Source organism: Solea senegalensis, linkage group LG18 (genome assembly GCF_019176455.1).
Source record: "Solea senegalensis isolate Sse05_10M linkage group LG18, IFAPA_SoseM_1, whole genome shotgun sequence".
NCBI classification, from domain to species: Eukaryota; Metazoa; Chordata; class Actinopteri; order Pleuronectiformes; family Soleidae; genus Solea; species Solea senegalensis.
Genome location: NC_058041.1, coordinates 11,825,846 through 11,845,394, shown reverse-complemented (window position 1 = coordinate 11,845,394; position 19,549 = coordinate 11,825,846). Strand labels below are relative to the sequence as shown.

The window sequence follows — 19,549 nt, the reverse complement described above, 5'->3', positions numbered from 1 at the left end:
GAGTGTTTTTGACCAGCGAGCAGCCGCTGTACCTGCCGTCCACTCACAGAGAAACAGCCGCAGGCTGGAAGGAAGGATCAAATCGAAACAGGAAACACACTCAACCGTCCGCTTATTTTTATGGTTGAACATCTTTTAAACGGGAATCTGAATCCAGACCTGCATTAAAACACAATGTGCGAGATAACTGACCGGCCAAGCACGGTGGTGTTTGCCAAATTCAAAATCAGGAGGGTTGAAATGACTGCTGTCATTTGACAGATACATGTTTGTTAGATTTATTAGCAGTTGTGGTGATTTATGACAAATAGGAATACAAATGTTCAGATTAAAAGCAAACACAGAACATCTTTTGGCTCGTTCGATTGCCAAAATATTGTGATCAGTAAACACAACTTGTGTAATTTTGCAAAAGGCAAATGCTTTCTTGGCATATTGTCATCTCACCAAACTTAAAGGTGACATAGAATGCTTGTATCACACATATATGTTAGTTATGGAGGTCTACTTACATATATGAACTTGTTTTCATGGTTAAAAACCTCCTAATCGCTGCAAACGAGCCAATCAAAATATCTCCTCACTGACGCTCTCGACAGCCGCGCTTTTTCAGACCAAAACCACACCCCTAGAATGTGGACTGTGTTGTGATTGGCCAGCCAACGAGAGCTTTCCCACTGTCCTGTGATTGGCCAGGTACCTGGAAGTGACGTAATAGATAGGCCAGCTCTCAGATACACAGCTCCCCCTCTGGCACGGTGGATGCTCTGCATCTCAGCAACGACAACGCGAGTAGTTCTTCTTCTTCTGCGGTTGAATGTACGCAACCGGATGTGCCCGGACTAGTGCCCGCACCAGGAGGCGCTACTGTGGTGAGAGGAGTGGTGAGGATTTTTGATGACGACATCAAATTAAGGAAGTGCCGATCCGCTTCGCAGAGCCCAAGAAAACAATACAACACTATTTTCTCAGCAGTGGCTGAACTGTTTGTTCTGAAACTTTAGGGTTTCATAAACGAGGTAATGACGCAGATACACACACACAAACGCAGCGTTAATTGGAGCTTCCGTTCTATGTGGGCTTTAATATGTTTGACGCTTCACCATTCTCACCTGCAAGCTCCAACTTGATGCTCAGCAGGTAGTGTACAGTGGCTGGAATAAATTTAATGAGACTCAGTCACAACAGAAATAACTAAAATGTTCTCTAACAATCATTGAAAAACGTTAGAATACATTGTTCTTGTTCAAATACGTTATTATTTTGTTTGTTGATTCAGTGTGATGTTAAGAGAACTGGCAGCATCTATATGTAAAATCTATTTCTGACGGTCGAGGCAAAGGATCGCAACTTCCAGTCATTGTCAATAAATTGTGCTGTGACACCCGGGTCGTTGTCCTATTGCATAAAACTTTTGTTTGATCGATGGTTTCCGTCGCTCGGCTTCTTAAAATGAAACCTTCCGCCCAACAATCCCTCACCTCCCTCCATCTTCAGCTACTATCTCTGTCTCGTACAGTATCTGACTGGCTTAGTCACTTTGACAACTTCGAGAGCCCTAACTTAAACACAGTAGTCAACTTGACTTCACTTTTAACTTAAAATGGCAAATGACAGAGAGTTAAAACAGCTAATTATCATAAATGAAACAACTGTACCTTATGTGTTGATGTGTCATCAGGTTTAGTGTTTTTAAATATTTTAAATTTGAAATCAAACTCACTATGCGAGTTTCCATAGAAACCTGCAATCGTGTTTTCATTATAGTTTCAGGATGTGATGTGTGACTTTCTCTCCACTCCCCTGCTCATATATATATATATATATATATATGTATATATATATATGTATAGATATATATATATATATATATATATATATACATATATGAGAACTCTGCCTCCAAGCAACAGCATGAAACCAAACACATCCCCTATATGACTCCTACATACCAAAAATAAAATGTAAACACAAATTTAATTTGCATTAAAGAGTGTGTCTTTTGCTCCCTTGACAGTTCATTGCATCATGCTACATTGATCCTGCTGTCATCGGACACCAAAGGTGACGTGTGTGCACTGAGCCTGTGTCCACTCTCTCAGAGATTATTATCTGCAAATAAGACTTCCTCACATCTCCCTGTTGTCTGTTCTCGGCTCTGACTCCACTGTTGAGCAGACGGCGTCATCATTCAAATCCTTTCATCGGCCACTTGTTTCACATTCAGGCTGTCGGAGCATGCGCTTAATAAGTACTTTTTAAATACTTTAGCGGTTCTGCACGACAAAAAAAGAAAATCTGTTAAGAACCTGCTAATGAGCTGCCACGAAAGAGAAGCACCCATCTGAAACTGAAAATAGTCGGCGCTGATAGATTGTAAAAGCATGAGAGAGACGGGCCAATCTGACAGTTTTACGTTAATTAGTTTCAACTGGATTTGCAATTTCTGTCATCTTAGAGGACTTCTTTATATCCTGTGGCAGCTCAGTTATAGCAGCCTTCCATTTTTCCATTGACGGTTTTTGAAATCTACAGAATTGCAAGTTCAGAGGCCTCACAGGAGTCAATCGCTGGAGTTCACGCGTACTTTATCGTCAAGTCTCCTCTAAATGGGAACACACTTTACAAGACATCGTATTCTATTGAAGAAGACCTGAAACTGACAATTGAGACCATTAACTCGTGTGGAAGGTAGTCACATTTGTGTGGACCAGAAATGTGATATAAAGTAATTATAATGATTATTTTAATTGTACAATTGACTGAATATATGAATTGTTGTTTTCATTATTACAGAATGAGCCCTCACAGGTTCTCCTACATGCTTGAGAGGGATAGGGTGAGGGGATATTCAGATTCGCCAACAGATGTTGCTAAAACCTACACACTGTACATTGAAAATTGTTTTGAAATGCCCCTCAAACCCAGTCATCTCTCCTAAAACGAAAGTCCCGCATGTGTGTGAAGCTTCCACTCTTTGCCGGAGTCTCTGCTGTCAGGTTGAATTTGCATTCTGCAGGACCTCGATCAATTGGGTCTGCAGAATTAGTCCCAGTGGGAGCCGGAATGGGGATGAAATCCATGGTATTCAAACGAACATCGCCCACACTAACACACCCAGCGAGGTGTTTTCATTTAGATTACATTCTCTATTCCTGCTGTTGTAAGACCAAATGAGTGGGAAAATGTCTGGAGCTGCTCCTTTGAGGCAAGTCTTCAATGATTTTTACGTGAGGCAGTGTGGGTGGGGTGCTAACCACCGCCTCCTCACACTCACCTCGCAGTAGGAACACGCTGGTTACCCCAAGGGCCTGCTAAATTGGCTACCACATAGTGTCTTTATAACCCGTGCAATGATACACACTTCACTTCATAACCCCATCGTAGGAGGGTTAGGGTTTGACTATTTTAATCAGCAGGTTAGTTAAAAAGGAAAGCAGTGCTTATGGCCCCGCCGGTGCATGTTAAGATCAGCGTGATTGCTCCGGTGAAGCAAACACTGTTAAGACACACAATGGAGCCGTTTTGAAACGCCTGCAGCACAGATGAGTCACAGCAACACACCACATAACAGGTTTCTGAGTTTCCTGTTCATCCTATTTAATGGAAACAGTTAAAGGTGGGGTGGGAGATTATTTTCCAGAGCATTTTTTTTACTGTATTACTAATAAGTGGCTTACAATCATGGTGATTGTTATCAATTAATGAATGCATTGTCACAAAAATGAAAAATATTTACAGACAGGCCTGTAAAATCTCCATCCAATCATATTGAGCGGCCCAAATTAATCGAGTGGATCCCGATGTAGCACTCAAACTGTCATCTGGCCCTCCTCCCTCCATGCACGTATACCTAAGAATCTGAAGAATGGGGCTTGTAGCCTGCTCTAACTGTTTGTCCAGGATCTCCAACCCTACCCTTTAAGAAAGGGGAGATATACACTGTTCCTCCACGTTCCAGCTCAGTGAGTGAGACGACACAGTCAGAGATCTGGGGTTGGTGTCCTTGCATGAAAAGTAATTAATCAGGCTCAGACCTCAACACAGTTGTTGGGTTAGGGCAGTGGCCTCTGCTGCTCAAATAATGTTGATTTTGATTTTCTTAATTACAAAAATAGACGTGAAAGAATAGAGCAGTTCTGTATGTTCACACGAGCTCCATTCTCCCTGACAGCTGATTTGCTCAAAGTGAGGTTTCCTTTTCAAGTTGTTGACTAGTAACAGACACCCACAGAGGTAAATGGAGCCAGGTGGGAGTTGTACGTGGAGCCCTCAGCAACAAAGGCAATTATAGCAGGCGTTTTCAAACTAATGGATATGACCAGAGATTCAGCCTCGCCTTCCCTCAATCATAACTCTGTTCTGTGCTCTGACTCCTTCAACCCGAGCTAAACAAAAGCTGTCAGGCTCCAACATAGAAAAGAACAAGTGACTTTAATAATTAGCACCATGTAATTGCAGTGTTTGGAAGATATCAAAGCCATCTACTCTGATTATGTGGAGGGGAAAGAAAAGAAAAGATGAAATATAAAAGATCTGAGATCGCTGAGACTGGAGAGAGTAAGAAATGGAGGACTCCTCCACCAAGAGAATCCCAGAACTGTGTTGGCCTTCAACTACAGGAGAGAATGTTGTTCTTCCTCATTTGTAGAATTTGCTTCCACTTGAAAATGTGACACAAAACACAACCCCAAAAATGGCAGCCTCTATTTATCCCAAAACAGTTATAAACTTCTACAAACATGAACTATGAGTAGCTTATTCAATTTATGCCAATAAGTCCTCATAAATGTTACACACTGGACCTTTAAGTGAAGTCATTTAAATATTGGAAGTCTTTTGCAAACAGGCTCTGTAGCAAAAAAAAGTAAAAAAAAATTCAAACGAATCCACAACATCTGCACAAATTTCTCACTCCTAATTGGATGAAATATATTTTTTATGACTTACTTTCATCAGAGCCCGTGTTCTCCTGCGTGTTCTTGATGTAGTCATCCTGGAAAAGAAATATATTTGCATTAATACATTTAATAATTCATGCTCGGCGACAGCAAAGAAAGTCAGCGTGCTCGCACCCTTAATGATCCTCCAGTCATTAAGAGGGTGTTCACACACACACACACACACACACACACACAGGCCAAGTTTCACAGAAACTTCGCCGCTTTCCACAAATCACAGCTTAAATGTTTTAGCGGTTCCCGATGACAGTGAGTGGGCGACAAATGATCAAAAACCTTTAAAACCCCCTTTATATGCAGTATTATTATGCATTTATATATCTGGATTCATTTACATGTCTTCATTTCAGTCTTAAGGTTAATGTAAATAGTAAAGATACATGTGACTGTGCAGACCCACTCATTAGCCCTGTAGCTTTCAGGCATAATTATCACACTAGCTAATCAGCGAATAATAAAAAAATCCTTAAGCCTTTGGACATCGACAGCTCTGAAAAAACCTGAGGATAAAGAAAATGTCACAAAGAAAACAAGTTACGAGATGGTTACCAAGGTGAAACCTGACCTGTCAAACGTGACCAAAGAAACGCGTCTTATCAAACACTTGTAAGCTCTTTCTCTGACATATGGTAGACACATAATTATGATGTTCCTTTTTTTTTATCGCCACTGTGGTTGTTGTTGCTGTTTAATGCACGTTCTAGCATTAAGTAAGCGACCGCAGCGAGACGCCGAAACCTTTAATGTCTCCCATAAAATAACTTGGACTATATCGTGGCTTCCACACAGTTGCAGGGGGAATATTTGCAAACTAACCCCTGGCTTTTAGATCGGGTCCCCGGCAGTGCTGTGCTGGAACGATAATAAAAATTCAGTGTCCCCCTGCTGTATCCATTTTGACCCATTTCTCTCTGTCAAGACCGAGAGGATCAACTATAAAGCTGTTACTGCTGGGCGCGAGGCCCAGCGAGCACCCTGAGGATCAGGTTTGTTCAGTTTAGCTCGGGTCTTATTCTGCTCCGGGGTAATGAAGACTAAGCTCTCGAGTCAAACTGAAGAGGCGTTGAAGGGATACTTGTGTTGTGTTTACACTTGTTTTTTCCCGGAATTTAATTGATTTTTGAGGGTTTACAAAGAAAAGAAAAAAAACATACCACATTCTTTTATTATTATGATGGATGCTTTTATTTATTTTCTAGGCAGCGCTTAGTTTGGCTCATATGTTATTCGTCTTACAAATGACATTGTATTCTTAGTCATCAGTCAGGTGACTGAGCGGGATGTCAAAAGAAGAAGACAGACATTGCTTTGTAAACAACAAAAGAGACACAAACCTCGACTTCCTGTGGCAGCAGTGGCGGGGGGTGGAGAGAAAGAGAGAGACATTGTTAGAGAATCAAACAAACATGAAGTTTTCATTCCGTTCAGCATGCAAACAGTGGTTCGGTTTCGTTTATCACCGCCGTGAATCCGTCAGCCGCCTTAATACACGCTGATTGCAGATACGTGTCTTCATCTCGCTGCTCTCGGGGGACAGCACAAGACATTTGCAGAGCATTATGAGCACCTAGTAAGCGAGGAAGATCAGCTGCCATTTCTGTGAGCTGGTGGGGGGGCGGGGGGGTTTCAATCATTGAGGGCCCGTTCTCTGTCTGTGTTTGCAAGCAGGTGCCAAACACCAGCCTCCCACCAGCTCGTGAGCTGTGGATAAGCCATGACATTCTGCATCAGGCTTGGAAAACAGAGAAAAAAGCAAAAAAAAAAAAGCAGGCAGATTGTTGTGAATCTTTGAAGTCAACAGGCAGATGTGATTTTGATGTTTTTTTTATCGGTGCAGCAGCAGACATACAGCACACATTTACTAAGCACAGCATTGACAACACAGACAGATATAGCTTCCGTAAAATACAACCTTCAGTTAAGGGGGGGAATGACTACTTTCCTTTCATTCCATTTCGCCGTCTTGGCTTCTGACCAAGGGCATTACACATCAATACCCAGCACAGTCAGCCACTCCCTGTGCGCGCCATCATTCAATGCTCCGGTGTGTTTGAGAGAAATATAGCACTGCATGGTTTATTCCAGCAACACCACCCAGTAAATAAACCTAATTCTTTGACACACACACACACACACACACCTGCACGTACACGCAGACGTACCTGTCTACTTAACAGTGCTGTGACGAAACTTAATATAACACGATAAACTATTTACAGGCCACACAAGGACACGTCAGAAAAGAAGCCGTCTGGAGGCTTTAAAAGGCTGAGGCAAGGCAAGAAACAAAATCTTTTAGAGGCACATTTGTTTCTGCAGCAGTGAAAATGTTCAGGTGGCTTCCTATGGCGGGCGATGTGACTGGATATTTGCAGAGTTGACTTATCTACATCCTTAAATGGCATTTCAGACTTAGTCACTCCATATTTCCACATGTACATGCCCATATAGTTCCTTTATTTCATATGAACACTTGCATATCTCACAATCCATTGCAGCAGCTGTGATCTCACGCCAAGAAATCTATCTTATTTGTGTTTACTAATATTCTTTGTGCCGAATTGTACACACATGACTTCCACTGGACTTCCTCACATAAGCTAAAGCAAGTTTCCATGGTTACTGTCTTCTTTGTTGTCTCAGTCTTGTGCTATAGGGAGGACACGCATTTTGGTGTGCACAAACTGAATGACAAAATTCACACGGACCCTAGGAGGTCAAAGTAATTTGCCAAACCCTTAAATTATGTACGCAGTCTTTATTTTTTTTGTGTAACATTTTGTATCAGAAAATCCCAACATGGATTCCCTGTCATCAAAGTTTTAAGTCTAAGCATGTCACACACCAGCTGGAACAATTACTAAAATGATTATTCACTGTGTTCCTGCAATTACTCAGCTCACAGTGCTGCAGGGACCAAAGTGAGCCCTGCAGCATGTCCTAGAGGCTGGAGTGCTTATCTTCTCCCTGCAGCAATGTGACAGCAAGGACACCAGGCTGAGGCTGCATTTAGTCCTTCACCAAGGTTGAGAACTAATGCTGTCCCGCTGAATCCCAGCCAGGCTTCACAGCAAGCCCAGACAAGAGGGGAGGCGGGGAGGCAGGGAGGGGGAAAGATCAGGGAGCGAGGGGGTATGATATTCATGGTGGAGGTCCCCTGAGTTATGTGATTCATATCACACGGCACCTCTTCTGCCATTTGTCAACAAGGCTGTAATGCAGCCGGTGTAAAACAGAGCCGAGAGGCTAATGGAGCTTGACTATCCAGATGCTGTGACTGCTCCTCCCGGGCCGCTCGCTGGTATTAGGCTGACAGCATTTGGCCACGAGCCCGACTACGCTCCTCTGAGTTAACGTCTATCTCACCTCGACCAAACCCTGTCTGCCTGCGACATAAATACCGCCGATAACCCTGAACCACTCAACCCCAATGTCACTCACACACCCGTCCTGAGGGACACGAGAGTGTTCGTACACATCCCGGCTGTGTATGTGAGTCGGACGTTTGACTCTGACATCATTTCACTGCATGTCTATTGTGAAGTAAGAAAATGTGCTATTTGTAGATCTATCATTGCACGCTACATTACTGAAAAGACAATAAATGTAAACACCAGGGAAGGCAAGGTGGCTTTGTGATGTGATGCATCCATCATGAGAACATTAACAGGACAAAAAAAAACAGAAATCATAGCATTTTCCAATCTATGAATATAGTCATGACTGTCATTCAAAAAAAAGCTTATGGATAAGATAAGGAAATAAATTAAAAGTGTCGACACCAAACATTTGGTTGTGCAAAGCTGACGGGCCAAGACTTAGGGGCGGTGCTGTCTTATGTGTCCATGCAACTTAGTAAATGCTTTAAGACAGGAGTCTAAAACTCAAATGACCTGGGCGCCACTGAGTGTCTAGTTTGGTCAGTAGGGGGACCATCAAGTAAAAAAAAAAAAGTCAAAGACATCGAAATAATAATATGTATGATATTTCACATAATTTCAAAATAAAAGTGCTTGTTTTGATATGGAACAATAATACTTTACACTATAAATGTATTTATGATGCAAAATGAATCTATTAAAAAAAGAAACACAGAAATAACTTGATATTAAGTGGCGAGCCACATGAAATTGATTGGGGGCTCTGCTTTAAGAGTGTCAACATGTATCCGATGCTCATACTGATTCAAGTACTGAACTTTATATCATGTTTGTCAGATCCGAGCTGGGTCCAATGTGTAAGAATTAGTGACATCTAATGATAAGACAGCAGATTGTAACATAAAGAAGACTCCTCCATTCACTTCTCTCGTTCTCAAGCATGTCAGGTAACGATGGTGGCTTCAAGTGAAGTAAATGCACTCTCTGGCTGGTGCTGTCCAGTCAAGCTGCTGCACAAACATGACGGCACAATCATGGTACAGTTTCGGTTTGGTACAGTGTGACGACAACAGCTCTTTTTTTTCCTGCTTGGTTTGAGGATGTTTGTCTCCACTAGACATCAAGCTTTGTATGACAATAGACTGCAGACGTTGAAGAAACACCAGGGAGTGACACTTTCTGATACGGACCAAACCATACATTTGGTGGAAATACGGCTCAGATGGCAGCCTCCATAAAGCAAGACCATTGCCCTAAATACATATAAAAGGCTTATTCAAAGGCAATTTTTATTTTACTCAATCTTATACACTAGCCCTTGAGATTGACATTGACCCTCGTGAAGAGTTCAGCACAAAAAAGAAAAAGACATAAATATTAGATTAATGATATATGCAGATACTCAGATTTTTGAAATTTGCCACCTGTAATGTTTACACGTGTTAAGCCACAGCCCGAGTGCTAGAGGTCAAGTGCACTCCATCCTTGGCAGCTCTGCAGCAGAATACAAATGTAGTAATCTAAAAACCCAAGCAGAAATGTGAAATGAGGAGCTTGCATGCTCTGGGCGTTTCATACCAGGAGCTGCTGGAGCGCAGCCTCGCCTCAGCTCAGTGGAGTAAAAGCTCCCAGAGTAAGTGAAATGTCACAGTGAAAATCTGCATCTCCTCAGCGCACTGCAACGATCCATCACATACACACAGCACACATTCGCTCCATCGCTGCAGCTCATCTGTCCCTGTAATGTGACAGGGTCAGGTGCAGTCCGTGTGCTAAAGGACACTTAGACACACACACACACACACTACCTGAATCCCTAAACTTCAACACACACCTTCAGTCCTTCAGCTGCTCTGCTTCAAACACATCAAACATCAAGTGAAGTAAAAGACAACACAAAAGTGTGAAAGTGCAGCGCACACACACACACACACACACACACACGGATAATGAGCTCCTTGCTGTTGTTATATAACAGTTTCTTTCTGTTCCTCATGGTTGTTATTCCTATTCTATTCCTGTTTTGTTTTGAAACTTTATTTTTTTTCTTTGGTTTCTTGATTAATTACACACACCTGCCCTAATCACTTTCACCTGTGTCTCCTCATGTGCCCCATTTTCGTATTTACTGCCTGGGATTCTCTTGTGTCCTCGATGTCCAGAACCGGGACCTTCCTAAACCTTTTCAAGCCTAAACCTGCATCTATGTGTTTGAATGTTGAGTCCTTTCTCCTGTGACCAGTGTAATACAACCAGCAGCTAGTTAGCTTAGCACAATCGAGGCAAATCTGTCTGTGAGCAGATGGACCAAAAGTAGCTTTAGAGGAGGTGGTAGATGGACTTTGTGATCAGACGATGTCATAAAAATGAAATAAAAGTGTATTTCCAGTGTATTCATTTGCAGAGCAGCCATTATGAGATGTCATAATCGGAAAATCACAGGTGCAAATTATCATATTAATAACGCCTGAGTTCCATTTTGTTCTGACTTAGATGAACTGAACAGAGCCACTGTTTATGTAAAATCTGTCAAAATGGCTGCTGTGCAAATTGTGCCCACTTGATGCAAATTCCATAAATATGTACTCTTGTATGTTCAAATTCTTTGTTAAAGGTGAATTTGTTAAGATCATTTTCTGCTATTTTTATTTCAGTTTGTGTGTAAACACTGATTCATCTTCTCTTTCAAACTAGGACTGAACGATTTTAAAATAAATATCTATATTATTTTGACAGGAATTGCAATTGCAATATGATTTGCGATACAGGGGAAATGGTAATTATTGCATCATTACTCTCATTTCCATTTGAAAACCATATTTCAAAGGATTACTGTGTGATATTTGTGCAGATCTGTGAGAAACAACAATATTCTCTTCAGTCTGCAGAATTAGATGTGTAAAGATCAAGACAATCATTCATCTAAAATGATAATTTGACACACATTTTGGCTCTAACAAATATTGCACCTCCTGAGATCGGCTGTATTGTGATTTTGACTTGAAACTTGCAAACCTCGAGTTTGTTGTGTATTTCATCCTCCACAAAACTCCTATAAAAACTATATTCTGAAGATTATGTTTGCAGTAGACACGACTTACGCAGCAGGATGTGATGTTAGAGGTTAAATGATGATCTGGACATTTTATATTTATATTTATATTTATATTATCTGGACAGCCTCCAGCTGTCATTTAATCAGCCTCATGAAGTCATTTACTCCAGCAGTGACTGAATAAACACACGCTGATGGATGGATTGGTGATCTGGGTCACGTCTGTCGTAAAAAAGACACCTGGGAGAGGCTTTCCTCAGCGAAGTGCACTGCTCCTGGTCCTGGGCTCCTGGTTCTGTCTCTGTGACTGGCACGACATTGCCAACTCATCATTCCCGCGGGTCGTCACTTGCACAGTTATGTGTGTTGCCAGATTGATGTGGCGGAATTAGCTCCGTCTCCCTACTTTAAATCGCGGGAGAAGGGCAGAGAGGCGGAGGCGGCCGTGAATCTACATTCCACTCTCTGTCTCTCTGTAGTTACCGGGGAGCAACAGGAGTACGTCTCGCCGTTGCCGGGCCATTATGGCGCCCCAGTTCTCACACTGGGGCCTGAGTGGAAAAGGTAATGTCTCTGTCTTTTGTTGTCCCCCGCTGCCTTTAAAAATGGGAGACACTGCTGGCACAGACCCACCACAGATTGAACCACTTAGAAATGCATTAGAGTGGTCCAAAATGCAAAAACACTGCATCTTCACTTGAAGAACATGTTTTCACATCTCCTTTTAGAACTCCCTCATATGTAAACATGTGTTTTTTTGCCTGCATAAAAACACACTTCCTCAGTTTGCTCCTACTGAACTGTAACAGGTCTAAGATCTCTCCAAAATCCATTGCTCTAAAAGACATTAACATGATCGGCGGTTGTTTCACTGACTGTTTAATATACTGTATATGCATGAGAATGATCATCACACTACAAAGATAAAACAGGAAACCCACACAAACATGGGGGGGGTGTCTCTCCATTGCAGCAAAACACCAGAGCACTGTGGGATTAAGTGGCAGCCCCAACAACACAGAGCTGGATCAAATTGATCATCTGAGCTAAGCAGCCTGCAGGCAAGGCACGCATGTTGTTTCACAAGGTAAAGACGCGATGCCTGCAATGCAGTGCACTACCACGGCCCGCGATCTGCAGCCATCTCTGAACACAGACGGACGCGTCTCTCTTCCTGAGCCACAAAGTAGCCAACTGTCAAGCGTGCGACCAATCTGAAAATGAAACGCAGACGTGATGAGGCTGAGTGCAGAGTCGCAGATGACTTCACAAAGTGGCGACGACACTTTCTGTCAAATCAGAGGCAATTTCGTTGATCGTTAAAATAAAAGCGCTGTTTTTCAAATAGAGTCGAGGACATTCGAAGCTCGACGATGAGAGGCGTTCTTTTCTCTCGTCTGCAGCTGCTGCCCTCGGCTACATTTCAGTAAGTTGCATCACAGAAATTAACCTTTTTCATTCTCAAGAGCTCTTCAGTCGCGGTCTCCAAATCCCAGATGAAGTAGCACATGAAACAGTAGTAGCCAGGCTCACTTTCTGGGGACAGACACCACGGCTGAATCAAGGCACTGCATGCTCCGAGAGACGCAGTAATTGGAGAGGAGGAGGAGGAGGACGCAGAAAAATGGATTCCGCTGGCCCCGCTGCTGAGCCAAGCAGAACGCCGGAGTCTGAGCAGCATGTTTTATACACACACACATACGCACACTCAACCATTTGCAAAATAAAGAAGCAGAAAGAGAGGTGGCAAGCCTGCAGGTTGAGCTCTTCATATATTCCCCAGGGAGCTCTCAGCCTCCTATACTCTGCTGAGCCACGCTGCTTCTACATACAATGTTAGTGGGAAAGAAAAAACAGATATGCTGAGGTGTTTGTGCTCCACAGAAACAAAAACATTTGAATCACAATTTTCTCGTCAATACTGATCTGCAAATACTTATCAGCATGCATGGGCAGAAAGAAAATGCTTGAATGTCATTTGTTGCTGGCATGCTTATCGAAAGTAGGAAACTTAAATCAATTTTGAACGTGGTCGAGGCTAAGAAAATAAATTCCACGCCAATGCACTCCAGCAAACTCTTTTGTTTCCCTGGAGAATGAAGCAAGCCTTGCAGGATTTTCTCAAAGTAGTTACAGAGTTGTAGTTGATTTGGAAGTTTCGGGGTTAAACAGACAATGTGAGGAGCAGATCTGGGCCCGCCTTCTCTTCATAATATTGAAAGATGAGCCAAAACCACACACATTTAATGCAAGAAATTAAAGTATTATGTATTTCTTACCCAATTATCAAGGCATTTTTGTTCATTCCTTAGAGTTCACATGATGAGATGTTCCATTGTATGCTTATACACAGTCTCTCTTTCATCTTTCATCAGTTTGATGAAAGCTTAAACAAGGCCATGTTCTTTTATACCGATTCCTTTCTGATTGTACATTTAATTCAAACAAGGTTATATAGTTAGGGTGTACGAGTGAGTAAAAAATAACCTTAAGTTATTTGCTTTCATTGTATATCATGATTATTCAGGAGGTTTGTGAGGTGAGATGCTTTTCCACAACATTTAGGTGAGAGGTGGAAACTTAAGCATGCGAGAGGCCATGTGTTCTCACATCACATGAGTTCACTCAGACATTATTACATGTGACGAGTGGACTGGAGCGATATGTGCAGACATTTACAATCTTACTTATAGCACAAACACACAGGGTGTAATTTCTGATGTTTGGATCGTGAGCTTCGTTCAACGTTTTTTAAAAAGTTGCATCTGCCTGACTACAAATCAGCTGTTTTTTAAAAGTGTGACACCAACCAATTCTTTTCTCTCTCTCTCTCTCCCTCCACTCTCCTCCTACAGATGCTTTCAACAAGGCTATTATTGTGAAATAGCTGCAATCTATGGCTTCAAACTGAAGAGTCCTGGCATTTAGAGCAAGGGATTTACAAGCATATTATTGATGCCGGTACTCAAAGGTGAACCCTATGTAAAACACTGCAGCAGCTCCATGAAGCAGATGACATCACTAAAAGGTACCTTCAATACAAATAGAGATTTCTATGGAGTGTTAATATTAGTACACTACTAAAAATATATATATATACCACATCAGCCTTGACATTTTTAAGTATTTTGATTGCAGAAATGTGTCTGAACAAAGTATGAAGAGACAAGCTTATGTATTTTCATGACATTTGTTGACAGCAAAAACGTAATACTCACTAACCCGATAAGTCATTTTTCCTTCAGCCGAACAGATCTGCTCATTAAAGTTTGGTTTGTTGTACGTTTTTACCATTTCCAAATTATGAAGTGCTCCTATTGTATTAATTATTTTGGCTCATGACAAGCGCAGTGAAGCTGCAGAGCTCTTTTCACAACCATCAGACGCAGAGTTTTAGAAACCGGCGGCACGGTTAGGGGAAGATAATGATGATAACCCTCCCATTTGAAATGCCGCAGGGAGCAGGATGAGGCGGCTCACAGGGGTAGCTAAGTTAAATATGCTAGCTGGCTGATTACATTTAATTCCCCCCCGTGTGCAATGGCGATGAGAATAAATTGGGTTGTTGTGACTGCTGATAATACTAATCTCCAGCAGTGGTGGCAGGATATTACAGCAAAACAGAGAGCCACATTGAGATGTCACGTTACGGCTTTAGGAAGGACTACATCACACATAAATGAGATTCTGTCGAGTTCTTCCAACTGAAAAAAAAACAAACCTATTAGCGCTTTAGCTTTATATCCTATCCCTGCTATTCCAGTTGCATTATTGAGGTCATTTCAATATGACTTTGGAGTGTTATGCTGCCAACTCAACAAATTGCCTCTCTTTCACACGCAAACAAATATATCCCCCACATGACAGATAAATAGAGTTTAGACAAACACAGGATCACAGTCCCATACAAGCAGCATGTCCTTGACATCTAAGGCCTGTCCCACACTAGAGGATAATTGGCCCCGATCTGGCAATCGTGGGTGCTTTCAGATTTTAGGCTTATTTGAACAGATTATCTGGCCAAATGATCCTGTAGTATTAAACATGTTTGATGTTTACTGACTGAACAGTGATTGGGGGCGTGAGCAGAACCCCCGCAATAACCACTGAGAGTGCGATTGACTGACCGGGAAACTGTCCTTTAAGTTATGTTAGTTGTTTTTCTATTCATTCATTGGTCCCTGTTTTATTTTGGTACTCATGTCTTGTCTCATTTCAGATCCACTTCCTGTCAAGTTTCCCTCCTGCATGATTACTGGCCCCGCCCTAATGTGTTGCACCTGTTTCTCATTGACACAGTTTATTTAGTCTCTGCCTTCCCCTCCTTCAGTGCCAGATTGTCTTTGCCCTCGTGTGAGATTTTCCAGACTCTCTAGTGCCTGTGCTTAGACCGTGATTGTGTTTTTGACTTTGATTGCTTGTGCCTGACGGAGTCCACCTCCATGTCAGTTTGTGTCAGGATTTAAACATTGAAAAATCGGTTAAAAAAGTTCATTGTGTGTTTTTTAAAATCAAGTCAGATTTGAAAATACTCTCGAGTGGGCCAGGCTTAACTCCTATAACCCATTCCCACTGGTCAAAACACCTGTTTAATCCCAGATTTTTGATCAAAAGACTTTTTTATTGGTGTAATGACAGTTAGCAAACAGGAGATGTCGCTGTCAGGACCGTGATCGTGTCAGTGTAGAAGAAGTATACGATATGAAGTGTTGCCGTTATGACAAGTGCAAAATAAAAGACACACAAAGGGAACTCATGATGTATTGTGTCCGATATTATTCCATGTCTGTCAGGGATGGACATGCAATTGGCTTTGACTCCGATCGAAATTAGTGGGAACGACAGAGCAAATACAGAAAGTGGAGGTACAGTAGTCTTCTGGTTTGCCGGAGGAGGCCAAAGCAGGAATAAAAATATATTTAATAGTCACCAGGCGGTGAATCTGCTCGTTGTAAAAATGATTAATTTTGAATGGAAGTGTATAGGAAAATGAGTTTAATATTTTACTGACAAGTTAAGGATCTCAAATGCTAGTTTCAGGCTTGCTTCTTGCTTCTTCCTTTATAGGAAAATGGACAATAAAGCAGAACATATGTGAGGATATAGTGTGATTAACAGCTGGTATCATCCAGTGGGTGCCTGGTTGCATCTGTGAACCTCAGTTTGTACAACCTAATCTAGCCAAATATCGAGGTTTCACTCAATGGGAGTTGCCACTTTGCCCGAGTGGACACTTTAATTTACTCTTTATCTGCTTAATTTTTCTTCACTTAATTACTCTTTTTTTTATTAGTGACTGACATTTCTTCACTCGTTGTAGAGTGTAAATGAGAGACTTAAGTAAAAGATACAAAACAGTATAATGACTATAACTTTGTCACATGACCTCCATTCAGTGGTGTTGTTTGCTCCTCTGACTCCGTTTTGTTACCCGGACGTTTTTGTGACATCACAGTTCACGCAGACCAACCACTGGCAATGGGAATGGTGTTAATTGCCTTTCTTTCACAGCTTCATCTGGGTTTATCATCTAATAATAGTGTGAAAGCAGCTTTACTCTGACCATTAGCTACAGCGAGGAGACTCGGCTCTGCCTGCTCCTCCACATGCAGCTCTGGGACAGATGACGCCAAAGACAAACGTCTGTCCATCTTGTCCTATGTTAACATCCAACAGACACAGAAAGCAGTAAAGGAGGCTAATTCTCCCCAGGCAAGAGCATGTCCTCCAAGTTCCTGTAGCTCCCTGGCCTGATTGCACAGTTCTTGCCGTGCTATTTCAGCAGTGACTGATTTGTCGCCTAAAGCAAAGAACTTGTGCACCTTGCAGTATCACACCTACTGTTACTGGACATAAATGATACGCCGGCGTTTGCTCCGACTATGTGTTGTTGTTGTTGTTGTTATTGTTGTTGCAGGAGCTTGGTCCGACAACATTAATGGTACCTGCAAACATGCATCTATTCAAAAAAAAGCACACAAAAGGCAAACACAAAATGTTAAGGACAGCGTTTTTCTGCAGGCTGATTATGTTTCCACCTGGCTAACACTCTACATCCACAAATACTCTTTGAGCACTTTCCCCTGGGTTTAATAATTTCTACTCACACAACACATTTCTGGCAAGAGGCCTCAGCATGTTCCTTGAGTTTGTAACAACAAAGGTCGTTGTAGTCGAACGACAGATGAGTTTACAACTGCCAATAAACACAGGTAGATTTCTTTGTGTTGACTTTCTCATGTCTGACATGTTATACACTCACAATGTGAGCCCTAGCTCTATTTTTATAAATCTGAGTCTTAACATGAATGAGGAGAAAGAGCCTCTTTAGACAAGAACCTTCAACTAAGCGACAACAAAACAACTCCAACACTGCGCAATGAACTTTTGTAAGGGAAAGTAAAGCCTCAAAGCCTTGTGATTGCTTTAATTTTTAAGCATCAGTCAGCAGTGTATTTGGACTGAAAACTAAGTTTTGGACCAACCATTGTGGGTTCAGAACAGAGCTCTCTCCTCTTGCACCACAATGAGGATACATTTTACATTTTTTAGTAAACTTATCAAACAAGTGTTGGATGGATTGGTACAGAATTGGGTATCGCTGTTAGTCTGGCAGGCTAGAATTTGAGTTTGTGCAAAAACAGTGACACGACATCCACATCAGCCTTAGCTATGCATTGTGTTTACTGCTCATTTATTTATTTTAGCAATTGTCTTTGCTTAAAAACAAACACACTGACACAAACCAAGCCCTCTATAAGCTGTGTAGATGTGTATTATATCAAAACGACTGCTTGAACTGCAATAAATATCTTTGTGCAAATGTCATTGGGTCAAGAACTCACCACAGAGCTAGAGTTTTTGATTTTTGTCCAATAAAACCATGTTGTTGGAATGGAAATATTATATACGTTGTTGATGTAATGCAAGTCCCTATATTCCCCAACATTATCACATATTTTCCTCATATCCTAGTTTCTGTTATCAGCTCACAGATCTTCAGTCGAGTCTTTGGGCGTGTCATTATGCCAAATATGAATGGAGATAGACACACAAGCAGAGTGGCAGCATTTATTGCTCTGCCTGCAGCTATAAGCACAGAGGAGCTTCAGCAGCACGGAGACAACTCTCAGGCAGATGCCACGATAAATAATGCATGAAGAAAAAAGCTCCAAGAAGGAGAACCTTGGAAGAGCTAATTATTCAGCTCAACATTTCAGCGACTCACATTGCTGCTGGTGAGAGCTAATGTACTGGTGAAGTAGTGTAGGTGCAGCCCGGGCTCCACTGTGATTGATTATGTATTGGTGTACATGTCTGTCGTGTCCTGTCACCGCAGGTAGTTTTTCCTCGTACTCAGCCACGGTGGAAAGAAACGAAAAGATTTTGTATAGTTGGACAATGTGTTGGTTATAAAACATCTGCTGTTTAAGGCAGCTGTCTCTGTTTCCTCTTTTTTTTTTTTCTTTCTTTCAAAACGTAAGTCTGGCTTTTCCACAGCGGCTACAACACAAAATCCACTCAATTAGGAGTTACCCACACTGGTCTGTGGAAACCAGTAGGATTCCTTTGTGTTCACTGTAAATCACACATGACCAGTATAATGAACCCAAATACCACTGGTCAAGAAAACCTGATTAATCCCAAATTTTAGTGAGTTTTCGACCAGTGGGAATGTGTTCAATCGGCATGCACTTCGAGGTCATGTGACTGTACATAACATAAGACCTGGGTGCATATGCTAATTTCTCCTTCATCTCCTCTCTTTTTGCCAGAGATGCAACTACATCTTGTTGCGCATCCATACAGATACTTTTATTTTGAAATTTTAGAGTTTTTAAGCGGCTATGCAGGCAGTGCATGGTGATAAACAAGGTTGTGTCTCTTTCCACCACATCTGACCTTTGATCTCATTAGTGTGCAACAAGCAGGTCGCCACAGATAGTTGACTTGCTTCTCAGATTCACACACATTCTCCCATCACAACTTTCAACCCCCGGCACTGTCATTCTCTTTTAATTGGAAAAAAGAAAAGGCATCATGTCTGTATTCTGTTTTTAGCATAAATCCTGTGGGAGGCAAATAAATGACTGAGGCTCATGACAGGAGGAAAAACAGCCACAGCTGGTGTAGTGACTTTGAGCTACGCTGTA

General features: G+C 41.8%; 1 protein-coding gene across 1 annotated transcript in view; it reads right to left on the bottom strand.

Annotated features, from left to right (window-relative positions):
• Positions 1-19,549, bottom strand: part of LOC122759202 (testican-2-like) — a 40,553-nt gene that overhangs the window by 14,134 nt on the left and 6,870 nt on the right. The window contains exons 2-3 of the mRNA XM_044013870.1: positions 6,296-6,304; positions 4,951-4,996 (exon numbers count right to left, since the gene is read on the bottom strand). Of these exons, the coding sequence (XP_043869805.1) occupies positions 4,951-4,996; positions 6,296-6,304 (55 nt within the window). The remainder of the gene's footprint in view (positions 1-4,950; positions 4,997-6,295; positions 6,305-19,549) is intronic.